This window comes from Nannospalax galili, unplaced genomic scaffold (assembly GCF_000622305.1).
Source record: "Nannospalax galili isolate Female #2095 unplaced genomic scaffold, S.galili_v1.0 scaffold281, whole genome shotgun sequence".
NCBI classification, from domain to species: Eukaryota; Metazoa; Chordata; class Mammalia; order Rodentia; family Spalacidae; genus Nannospalax; species Nannospalax galili.
Genome location: NW_008349068.1, coordinates 3,995,071 through 4,007,942, shown reverse-complemented (window position 1 = coordinate 4,007,942; position 12,872 = coordinate 3,995,071). Strand labels below are relative to the sequence as shown.

Genomic DNA, 12,872 nt, shown 5'->3' with positions numbered 1-12,872 from the left:
CAGCCACAGTGGGCTGGGCCCTCCCACATCACTCATCAAGAAGATGCCCTTCAGACATGGCCACAGGCCAGTCCAACAGAGGCAATTTCCCGATTGAGGCTCCCTCAACCCAGGTGTGTCAAGTTGACACTAAAGCTATCCAGCACAATATCTGAATGCAAAAGAGACCATGCTCTCTCAACCACGCACTTGGAAATTGCAGTAGATGATCAACTATAAGAGACAGATTTACTCATTAACAAGTAGCATTTAAAGCTGCACTTCTCATTGAAGTGGATTAGGAGAGTGACTTTGTTTGCTGAAGAAGCATAAACAAAATACCAGCACCAGTGGCTTAAACAAACAAACAAGTTATTTCCATTAATTTAGGAAGCCCAAGATCAAGGTGCCAGTAGGCCTTTCACTCCCAGGGCCTATTTGGCTTGTAGCCGGCACCTATCATCATGTGGCCTTTCTGTGTACATCTATAACTGTCCCCAAATTTCTTATTCTTGTAAGAACATCAGTCATACTGAATTTTGGTCTTCTCCAAAGATTTCACTTTAACTAACTATCTCTTTAAAGGCCTTATTCCAAACTCAGCTACATGATGAGGTACTGAGGTTTAGTAAGAGTTCAGCATTTGAATTTGGGGGAGAAACATAACTCAGCCCATAACAGATGGTCCTGCTCAACACATGAGGTTATTTTAAATCCTACTGGAGCCTTATGCATGCTCTTTATATTGTGAAAAGTTGATCAAGGTTGGTCTGTTCTTTTTTTCCTCACTCATCATGAACACATGAAATCCTGAGGACCAGGCCCAGTTCACTGGGAAACTGACAGTCCAGTGCTATAACCACAGAACTTCCACAGTGGAGGAGGCTCTAGTAGACAGCCAGGCTGGAATCCCAACATCCAACTGGGTCACACCAGGCCTCAGACTGTGCAACAGTAGTGGGAATGAACACATCTCCCTCCCAGAGAGTTATTAAAGAGTTTATAAACAGAGTATGAGTAAACGGCTTAGACGACGGTCTACTGACACCATCATGAGTATAACAGAAAGGCCTCCTTCTGCAGACCCCTAGAACTTAGGACAGAAAGCATTTACCCTGTAAATGGTAGGATTATAAGGACTCTGAATCCTGAAATAGAGTCTGTACATGGTACATATCAGCTACGCTAACTTCTTCCAACTAAAGCCCAGAGCATGTGCTAGCCAGCAACCTCGGTGGCAGAGCTGAGATGGCAAGTCTGGCATCTGAAATCCCTGCCACTCTCCCAGATATGTGAGAAGAATTTCAGCAGTGAGACTAACATGCAGAAGTGGGAGAGAACCTGGGGACACTGACACAAAGACAGCCAGCTTAGTCTAGGAGTCAGTAAGTCCATAAACCACAGCCTAGCAATGACACCACAGTCTGGAACGGGACACAGGTCCATCTACTCGGCACTGTCCTCAGCCCAGTTCCTCATACCTGGTCCTATTTACTCACAAAAGCAAAATGAGGTAGGAGCCTGTATCTTCTTCAGTTGTTCCTTCTCCAAATCAAATTTAAGTCTAAACCTCTAAATGTACAGAGCTGAAATATACATTTAGCAGAACAAAACTGACATCCCCTTAAGAATCCAGAGGCATTCAGAGGGTAGTTGGCTTTTGGTCTGCTGTCTGACAGGTTTAGGCATCTCTGAGGAAGGGACTCACCAGCCTTAGAACCCCATCCTCTGCATAGGAGTTTGGTACCTTCCTGCTTCCCCCTTTCACTGACCAAGTTCAACTGTGTGGAGGCATCTTTCAAAATCTGAAGCATCTATAGAGAAGCCTAATGTGCTGGCCCAGGGTCCTCAACACTCACCACTACTCAGAGCAACTGAAACAATTCCTAAGAAACTTGGCCTGTGGGCACTTTTCCTATCTAGAATTAAGTAGTGAATAGTCATTACCCCCTCCCAAAACAGCTCACAGTCAACAACTGTCTGGGAAATTGGTGGGCAAAATCTAGCTCCTCGGCTTCTGAGATAACTGTCGGGCATGATCTAAGAATCAACAGAGTCCCAGGATTTCTCTTGGGCATGTCCCCCCCACCCCCACACTGGTTATAGAAGCAACTGCTTGAGACTCATTCTTTAGTTGCTCCCTTTTCTTCCCAGCCTCCCTTTTCCATTATCTCATTGTGGCCTCGTTGCTACAGGCTCTGCACTGGAAGACTCACCCAGGAAGCCTTCTCTCACACCAAGATGCACAAGTCACCTTATACCCTGTTTCAATGCTATTTGTATATATTTTCATATCATTTCTCCATCTTAGGTTATTTAAAAAAAGAACATAGGTTCTGGGAAAGGGGAAAAAATCTTTCACATAGCTTTGAACCCCTGTGTTGCTCAGCACAGCATCTTACACAAAATAGATGCCCAATAAATGTGTTGACTGAATGTTGAATTAACCATGTCAGTCAGCATGAAAGTCAGGTTCTTAATTTAACCTAACTGAAACTACTTCTGTGTAGCTATTTTCTTCTTTCAAAAGCACTGCATGAACTGATTTTAATGAGCAAATGACTGTGTGCATATGTTTCTATGAATTGACTTTCCAGATACTCATCTTAAATTAAACACCCCTATCCCAGAAACTTCTAATAAAGATCCCTTTCTACATCTGTAGCTACTTTCCTAGATGTATCACGGAAACTTTTCTGTTTATTGCTTTTGTAATCCCGTCCTTTTTTCTTACTTGACTCTTCAGTCTGGTCAACCCTGCCCATGCAGAGATGCTGAGACCCATGAAATCACCTGGAGCCTCACACTGTCTACCATGTACCATTCCCCTGTACATCTTCTCGTTATGCACCCCAAACACCACCCCTGGGAGAAGAGCATTACAGTAAGCCAAAGTAATGCTCTATGCACAGGAGAATGCTGCCATTGAGGCTTGTGTACTACTCTGAATTGGGGGTGCTATACTAACAAAGCATCTCCCCTAGCTGGTCCAGGACAGGGCTTAGTATTGTCCCATCAGCCCAATCTGAATTGCTTCTCTCATCTCACTTGGCTCCTAATAAAGCAAAGTTCTTACTCTCCAGGTTCCATGTCTGCTCCCCAATTTTAGGTGACAGCCACCTACTGCTAAATTCTTACATTGATTTCCCCAAGCAGAACTTTCACTGAGAACAGCCAAGACAAACACACAAGAGAAGTTTTCAGGACCCCACACTCTCCCACTAGAATAACTCTTAGGACAGTATCACTGCCTTATTAGTAACCGAGAAAGTTTGGCCACTGCTACACCCTGCGAAGTCTTCCTTCTCTGTATTGGGAATAGGTCAATGTTGTGCAAGCATTTATTTCATGTATGCTGTTTGTTTGCTTGCTTGTTTGTCACAGGGTCTTTGTATGTAGCCCTACTGGCCTAGAACTCACCAGGCTGGCTTCAGACTCCTACCTCTGCCACCAAAGTACTGAGATTACAGATACTTGCCTTTAAATAAACAGGAGAGCATGCTGGGAGACTGGGAAGTCACCTTTGAGCTAATCATGTGGCTTGGAAACTTAAGCAACCAAATATTCATTAGTCTGCAGGGCTTGTGGTTTTGCTTTTTGTTTTTTATTTTGTTTTTTTTAAATGAATGACTGCTGAGTAACTACTGGACAGCAACAAGCATGCCAAACATATCATGGTATGTTTTCAACTCAGTAGAGAATCGTATCTGAGTATCTGCTCCATAGATTTCCCTTCAGCATCTTTAACCCCTCATTTATCAGCTCCATCTCACAGTCTATCAACTTGTTCCAACTTGTACACTGACCCCATGTCATCTTCTCTTTTCTTCTCATCCAATCCTCTTTAACAGCTAAGTGCTATTTCCAAGTTATGCCTTCTCATTCACTTCCAGCTTTGTTCAGACCACCAGTGACAAATCACCTGGAAAACCCAAAGGGCACTTATTGCTCCTTAACTTACTAGAGAATCCAACTGCAGGTCATGCTGTAAATCAACTTTCAATTTTGGAACTCTGAAAGGCACCATTCTTCTGATTCTCTTCCTACTTCCCCAATCACCCAGTCTCTCTCTCACGGGTTACTCTTCCTATCCCCACCTCCATCCTATCTTCTCAGCCCTCTACTCTACCCCTCCTCCCTCTTTGTCATTAGTGTTTGTATGGAAGTATCTCCCAAGTCTACTCTCTCTAACTCCCATCTCTCCCCTGCAGTCTTACCCAATTATCCTCTAGTTGCAACCTGTCCAATCAAGGCACGTCTGTGGGCTTTAACTCTTTTTTTTCTGCTTTGTCATCCCCATTAAGCCAATCCTAATGATTTCCAACGGAAGACTTCTTAACGTGTTCCCCCTTCATGTTTCTTAGCACTGCCTGAAAACAAGACCACTGTTTTATTCTCCCTGGTTGTTTTTACAGCTTCAAGAAGGACTGCCAAGCACCTAAGCACAAAATACCAGACTGTCCATGAGTTGCTTACCAGGGAAAAAAAACCTTTAAAAAAAATCCCTCAAGGAGCCCTCTCAGACCTGCCTTGATTAAAGCATCTCTCAACTCTCCCTAGAGAAGTTTCCTCATGCAGCAGCCGGTGATTAACAACACAGAAACCCACAACTGGCCAATGTGCAGAGAACAAGAGGCTGCAGAGTGCTTATCCCTGACTAGGACACCTATATCAAACTTCTGCTTCCAAAGATAGGGATCTTTGCAGATGAAGGAACAGAAAGATTGTAAAAGCCAGAGGTGGTGGAAGCCCACAAGGAAACAGTTTTCCAGACAACTGAGAGAAATCACTCATACAAACTCTGGACAACAGTGACAGCATACGCAAGTACCATGTAAGATCAAGCCAGACAAAATCCCAGTATAGATGAGGGGAAAGGTAAGGAACCCCAGCCCTACCTGAGGAACTACTGGAAACTGATAGCTGCTGGAAAGAGGAAAGTCAGTCTCTTAAGTGTGTGACTCTTGGTAGGCAAACAAGGCTCCAGTGGATGGACCCACATCAAAGGGCATTTGGAGAAACAAATTTCACATACACACACACACACACACACAGAGTAGATGAAATTGAGTGGATTGGGTGGGAGTGGTCTGGGGGTGATGATAGGGGAGGGAATATAAATACCATCAAAATACATTGTATGAAGCCGGGCATGGTGGCCCATGCCGTAATCATTCCAGCACTTCGGATGCAGAAGCAGGCAGATTTCTGTGAGATTGAGGCAAGCCTGGTCTGTACAATGAGTTCCAGGTCATCTGTGGCTACAGGAGACCCTGTCTCAAAAAAGGCTGAAAAAAAACTATATATATAGTGAAATTTGCAAAATCACAAAAAAGGGGAAAAGAAAGCTAAGCTTCACTTGCTCTTAGTTAACTCTAAGATCACTAATTTTGAAGGTCACACAGCTGGGGAGCAGCAGATCTGCTGTAAGTAATGCCTCTGCTGTGTGGGGTATGGTACTAATGGCTCCCTAAGTAACTTCTCAGGGAGCTCTGACTCTTCTCAGGGAAGTGCTGACTCTTCACTTGTGTCTGCACAAGTCCTCTTAGGTGACTGAGGATGAAATGACCTGGTATCTTTGTCTTCACTTTGTGTCTTTTTACTGTCTTTGCCTTTGGGTCTTACTCTATTCAGTTCTGCAAACAGACATGCTGATCAATGAGAATGGTCTGTCTGGAGCTCAAACATGAGGTTAATTTGATCTAGTTCACCGATAGCTCTTCTCCCTCTTCAATGCTAAAGACACCTACCAGCCTCCATAACTAGAAATGCCAGACTCTGAAAGGAATGAAAAGAGGTGGTTCTGAGTTCCTAGAAGATCTTCACCTATTCCAAGAAAATACATGAGTACCATTCCCCTGTAGTACCCTATCTCTCTCCTTCAATATTCCAGTTAGTTATATCCATCACCCCTCAACTCCTTGGAGGTCAAAGACTGACTTCAGAACAAAATTCCTTCTTCTCACTCTTTGACCACTGAATAAAGCCTTTTTTACCCTCAATATTCATCCCCTGGATAATGGGTTTTCCATAAGTTGAGTTTCTGGGCCTGGGTTCAGGTCCCCAGTAACGTAAGCAAGCCCTAAGCTCTTCTAAATCATCTCTTTTTGTCTCATCCTTGTAATTTACAAAAATATTCAGCAAACAGTGGCTGCCCTCTTCAGGAGCCACATTTGGGCTAGTTGCTATCCAGGCCTTTTTTCCCTTTACTCACACAGCTGCTGTAAAAGAAAGGATAGGCATCCTGCCATGGCTCTCCGTGAGTCTGTCATCCTCACTTCCCCAGAGGAAATTTACCAAGCACCCTAAACAATCAGGGGCTAAAGTGGCACATCCTGAGTGATAGATACACATTAAGGAAAGGGCCGAAACTTCTCCCATCCCCACTGCCCAGGAAATCAATGATAACCTGACTGTAAGCATGTACTATGGGCCACTCTCTGAAATCTATAAAAATGGACCCTGCTTGGCATTGTGGGCCTAAACTCTCTTCAGAAGCCTGCCATGTCTGTCTATCTACAGTGTTAATAATTCTTCTAATAAACTTCTTACCCAAAATGACAATCCACCTGAGTATCTCTCTTGATCCCCAAATCTGAGAGCTTTCAACGCCTAGCTGTACTCTCCATCTTCTCCTTCTCCATCCCAGATCCCAACGCTTGTCTTCCTGCCCATCCAACATCACCCCTCCTAAGATGCCTTTTCCATTCCTCCAGCCTAAAGAACTGCCTCTTCTAGGTGTGACTGTTAGCTATAAACTGGCAATTTGGGGTACATGCAGGAGATGCTCCCCCTTAAGTGACAGGTAATATCCCTTCATGCTGTTTTTTGTTATTGTAGTTTCTGATAAAGCACCAATTTAAACAAGACAAAATTGCTGAGTGATTCTTCAGAGTGAACTGGAGTAAACTTCGCTCATTATAATTTTACTATAATGCTAGATTCTCTACCTCTGGGTGTTCCTATCCATTTTTGAACATGTGATGTATGAAGAAGCATATTCACATGATTGCCAACTGAGCATGCTCAAGAATGTGCCTGCATCTGCATGTGATGACAAATCTTTTCAATAGGAACATGTATGAGTCTTCCCAATGAAATCTCTAGCCTCCTGTGGTCAGAGATGCTACTTTGGGAGTTATCTCAGGGCTGTCTTGACTTGCTGCAAGTAATAAACCTTTCTTCCCTGAGAGTACTTAAAGGTTTTGCAATAAATTCCTCAAAGCAGGAACTATTCATAATAGGTATTCAATGTGATTCCTTTGCATGTTAAATATTAGTGATAAATAATTTCTGATCCGTCTCCAGAACTCCAAGTACTCTGGGGCATCCCATCTGACTGTTTCTCAGCTGTCTCGTCTTTGGTTTGAAGGCTCTGCTCTGGCCATGATATTTTAATATTCAGAATACACAGCAGTTGGTGCAGTGCTGGTGGTGCAGTGGTAAGTACAGTCGCCCTCCAAGATACACTGCAGTATTGGTTGCTAGCTCTGGATGATAGCCTCCATCTCAGGAAGCATTAACTAAGAAGAGGACTGAGACAGACTGAAAATAGTCACATCCTGGTACTTGACACAACCTACGGTTTGGCGAGACAATCTTTTACACAGGCACACTGCTGATATAGCATGGTGAAATGGAACTCAACCAAGGAGGAAAACCTGCAATATCTTTAACACAGAAATCCTGAATTCTGCTGATTCATTCTGACTTAAAGCTGCATCAACACTTGAGTAAGGAGCACCCAAGCTGACTCTGTAACATTTTTCTGCAGAGCTGATGGAATTTGGCATACAAGATATTTAATCGCTGTTCTATATAGTCTTCTGCAGTTCCTCAGATATTGGCTGTGGTCACCTGTGTTAGTGTCTAATAGCATTAAGCAATATTTTCTTGCAAAAATGCAATCCTGTTTAAAATACTGATGATTGCTGAGAATCCCTGTTTCTATAACTAAAGAAAACCATATAGGAAATCTCTTTAACCAAAGGCTGGGTGCTAGTTCTATTTGAACTCTTCAGTCTCGGTTAAGGCAACATCTCTTATTCATGTTTTATTCTATTTATTTGTTTATTTATTTATTTATTTATTTATTTATTGGTCTTTTTGAAGCAGGGTCTCCTTGTGGCCCCAGCTTTCCTGGAACTCACTATGTAGACCAGGCTGGCCTTGACAAACTCACAGAGATCCATCTGCCTCTGCCTCCCAAGTGCTGGAACTACAGGCATGTGCCACCACTCCCGGCTATTGTTCATGTTTTACATAAAAACATCTATACAACTTGTTCCAACTTAAGAAACAGCATTTAAATATCAACATGAACACATGCACAGGTACATTTCCATCAGTACTAAGTTTCAAAGAATCCATATTCATGCAAATTATGAAGCAAAGAACCTTCTCAAAATAGGTGTTTACAAATCATTGCTTACTTTGTTCTTCCTACATAAGTCATGTGTTGTTACATTATAAAAGGTAAAATGAAAGAAATTATTAGACTGAAGTCTAATTATGTTTCAGTCGGTAATTCAATATGCTTCTTATATAGTGGTGATTACAGTTAGTATTTAATTAACTAGCATTACTTCAAATATTTATTCCATTTAAAATCATAATATGACAAGACTGGGCCCATCAACAGTCAATCATGGATCAGAGAGGGGCTCACTGGACCTTACCCCTCACTGCTGAACTACTGGCTAGTGATGGATTCTGGGGGAGGGATGGCCATTTTCTTGAATTATGTAAGCACTGAGGAGTCCATCATGCTTCACTGGACAGTTCCAAGCCCCTGGCCACAAAGAGATGACCCTGTTTAAACTCAATGAGTATCAAAAACAAAACATGAATGTATGGGAAAGGATCTTGAAGGAAGGACAAGAGAGTTAGTAAGAGTGAAAGGGAGTTAAGGAAGACGGGGGCACTTACAGTTAATCAGATGCAATTTGTACATTGTGAAATTGTCAAAGAACAAACCCAATGCAAGTTATAAAAATAATAATGTGTAAACTCTCTATTTGATATATTTAAAAAGTTAAATGTCTTCTTTCAGAAGAGGAAATAAAGGCACAATCACTATTCGAACTTCATATTTTTCTTTAAGTGTTCTATGACAAATAATCAGTAGAAAATATCCATTGCTTCAACAATAGACACTGTTCTGATGAAACCTGTATCTTAGAAATGAAGTTTCACTGTACTGGCTTCCCAAGAAGACTGTGCTTTACACTTACTTGTTCAGCATGAGATCAAGAATGAACTTGGACCCGAAGGCTTCAATCTGGAAGCTGGCCTGGGCCAGGTGGACAGCCTAAATGCAAAAAAAAAAAAACAGAAGCAACCTTAACTTATCTTGAGGACTGATTACAATCATACCAAGAATGATGTTTAACAGGACCAGTTGATGTTTATCAACCTATTTCTTTAAGTCTCTTTATGTATCTATTCATTTATTTAAAAGACTGACTGTGTGATCATGGCTTTGCTGGGAAAACTTAAATATATCAGCATCATAGAACTAATAAAAAATTGTCCTTTAAAATAAACCCATTGAAATACAAATCAGCAGCATATCCACAGGACTTCCAAAATGAAGATCATGAATTGTGCAAAACTCTTAATTTAGACTTGGTTGGAACTGTGTTACCCACAAAATAAATCTTCCTGCACACCTAAGAGAAAAATCTTGCCAGCACTCTGTTCTTCAGTAGGAACTGGAACTTTCTCTAAATGGTGTATCAGCAGAATGTGACAATGAAGTTCAATGGCACAGCCTTCTGACTTGTTGAAAGCACTTAGACCTTGGCTCCATGGGAATTCTAAGTTTATATCCCCTTTTAAAGTCACATGTTCATAAAGACTCTCATTATGACTTAATTCAAAACACAAAAATAAATCTAAGCCAGAATAGTATTTATCAGATTAGCATAGCTCAAAGAAACACCTTGAATAATATAAATTAACAAATAAATGAAGAGCTGTCAGAGTGTTAACTAAGAGAAAGCCTTCCTTTGTCATATGTCAGATCTCCTTTCAAAGACAAGAATACATGCAGCATCCACACACCACTCCCTAGACTCACAAATGTCTTTGCCCCAGTTTGTATTCCTAAGGCAGTGGGAATCCCAATTGACATATAAAGTGCTCCTTGCCTGGTAACCAGACACTCTCACAAGCACACCTGGCATCCCCTACCAGGACTTCATTTCCCAGCTCCCTCCACTGCCACTCCAGGCTCCTCCCAGCCCTCCCATCCATTATTAATTATCAAAATGCTCCCATCCTTCAAAGGCATCCTGATTGCATGATTCTCCACGAAGCCCTCCACCATACACAGTCTGGGATGAACTCCTGGTCCTCAGAGCTTCAGGAATACTTTATCTTTCCTCCCTCTGTCAGTTGTGGTGTTTGCTTCCTTCTATCCTGCCCCTGGACAGTGAGCTCCACAGTGCATGTCACAGGCATCTTGCAAACACTTGTAGATTGATGGCCCTTCCTCAGACTTTCAAAGAACTTGCTGAATATTGTCAGGACCATTCTACCTTGCCACATTCATATAAACACTATCAATAAGTCATACCTTCAACTTCCTGTCAAGTACAATTATCAAACAAAGTCAATAAATATCATTTTAAAAGAAAATTAACACATCCAAAAATTTAAATACAAAAGAATGACAGGTTCCTGAATCCCTAATGTGGTCAGGTGCTACTCCAAACTCCAAACAGCCATCAAGATCATACTTGTCCTGGGTTCCTGCATCTAAACACCTGCATGAAAGAGAAAGGAGCATCTATCATGTTAAGTGTGGTCTCTGTCATCCAATAAAACATCACATAGTCTTTATATGAATTCATTTTTTTACTTTGCACCATTGATTTCTGCTTGAAGACATTTATATGGAAGAATAAATTACATAAAAAGAGAGTTTTCAGTTATGGAGTCCAAAAGTTTTTTTTTGTTGTTGTTTTGTTTTGTTTTTAATATATAACTTACTTCCTGAGACTACGGTAAATGCTTAAGAATATTTTCTCACTAAAATAATGGAGAGCTTAAAAATGTTCATTGATGGAAACGTGGCTTAAAGAAGCTGATACATGTGCCTCCTGGAACTTTCTTATAAACTCCAAGAACCTGATAGCAACCTGGGAAAAGCAAATAAGCAATTAGACAAGTATAAACACCAAGAACACCCTCTAGGCAGTAAGGAAGCCTAGTGCAAAGTGTACTGCACCTGTTTTGTAGAATTGCAAGGACCTACACAATTGGATAATTGCTCAAGTAAGTTTATATGAAGCCAGCATGACAAGCTACAGTTTAACTGAATCTAATGAAAGACTTAGCAAATAATACAGGGGTTTCCTTTTGCCTTTCCAGCCAACTCACTGCACGAGTGTATATGAGGTTCCATCTTATGTATAAAGACAGCAGGGCACTGCTCTGGGGAAGCAGGCAGGGCTGCCAGCCTCTGTGTCTAAGTGGCCACAGGGACCACGGCTAGCTACACTCAGGGTAGCCTCAGGGCAGCAGCTATGGGAAGGCTTTTCCAACAAGACACTATTTGCACCAAAAGGTGAAATAAGAATCCACCTAAGAAGGGAACAGAAAATGTAGTTACAAAACCAGAGTCAAAAAAAAAAAAAACAGAATGTGGGGGAAAGAACTATTAATTTTTTTAAATATGTATGACCTGCAGGAAAATAACTTCCAGAGGAAATGTCAATGAATCTGCCAAGGCTGGCTGCAACTGGAAGGCTTTGCATGATGTGCTCAGTGACACGGGACAAAGTGACACAGGACAGCAAATGTGCCGGTGCAGCAAGCTGGTCTCTAAATGCCCATTCCTTACATTCACTCAACACGTTGTCCATCATCATCACCACCACCATCATCCTCCAAATATATGAAAAGAGTACTCTCCAAAATAATGGACATAATTTACCATGCCAGCAATAACGAGCCTGTTTTCCACAGGGGAGAAAAATCTAATTCTATTCTCTTTACTGATAAATATGCTTTAAGATTTTAACTTATTTCTAACAGTGAGGCAGCACATTTTTTCTATAAAATAACTTAAGACTTCTTCCACATACTCATCTTCTTTAGTCAAGTATCAAACAGAGCCAGCACATTCATTTACTATAACTGTATCCATTTTAAATAATATCAATGCATCAGTCATGTGATTTTTATTACATTCTGTTTCCTTTTCCATCGCTATTCATGCTGCAGGAGTACTTACAGTATAGATTCCTTATAGAAAACAAAAGCCTGGCAAGTGTTTCTTTCCTTAATTCTATTATTTCCACCTGACCTTGACACAAGTTAAAAAACTTTTAATCTCTGAACTCTGTTATTGCACTTAAATTTGTCAGATTTTTTTAGCAAAACAATAATAGTCTTAATGTAATCTTTAATTGTTTACTTATTTTCATTTTATGTGTATGGGTGTGTTTGCCCTGCATGTATATAAGTGTACCCATGTCATGTAATGCCCATGGAGGCCAGAAGAGGGCATTGGATCCCCTGGAACTGGAGTTACTGACAGTTGTGAGCCACCATGTGGGTGCTGGGAACCAAACCTAGTCCTATGCAAGAGCAGCCAGTGCTCTTAACCACTGAGTCATTCCTTTAGCCACCCCCCAAATGTAATTTTTAAATATGCCTTAAAAATCAGATAAAGTAAGTCCCTACTCTCCCTCCCTCCCTTCCTGCCTCCCTCCCTTCCTCCCTCCCTCCCTCCGTGTGTGTATGTGTGTGTGTGTGTGTGTGTGTGTGTGTGTGTGTATATATATGTGTGTGTGCATTTAATTTCTGAGACAGAGTCTCATGTAGCCAAGCTGGCCTCAAATTCACTATGTAGCTGAGGCTGCCACCACTTCCCAAGTGCTGGG

At 41.5% G+C, this 12,872-nt stretch overlaps 1 protein-coding gene across 1 annotated transcript in view; it reads right to left on the bottom strand.

The window, feature by feature from the left end:
- Adam23 (ADAM metallopeptidase domain 23) overlaps positions 1–12,872 on the bottom strand; it is a 164,652-nt gene that overhangs the window by 116,084 nt on the left and 35,696 nt on the right. The window contains 1 exon segment of the mRNA XM_008846181.3: positions 9,213–9,289. Within this exon segment, the coding sequence (XP_008844403.1) occupies positions 9,213–9,289 (77 nt within the window).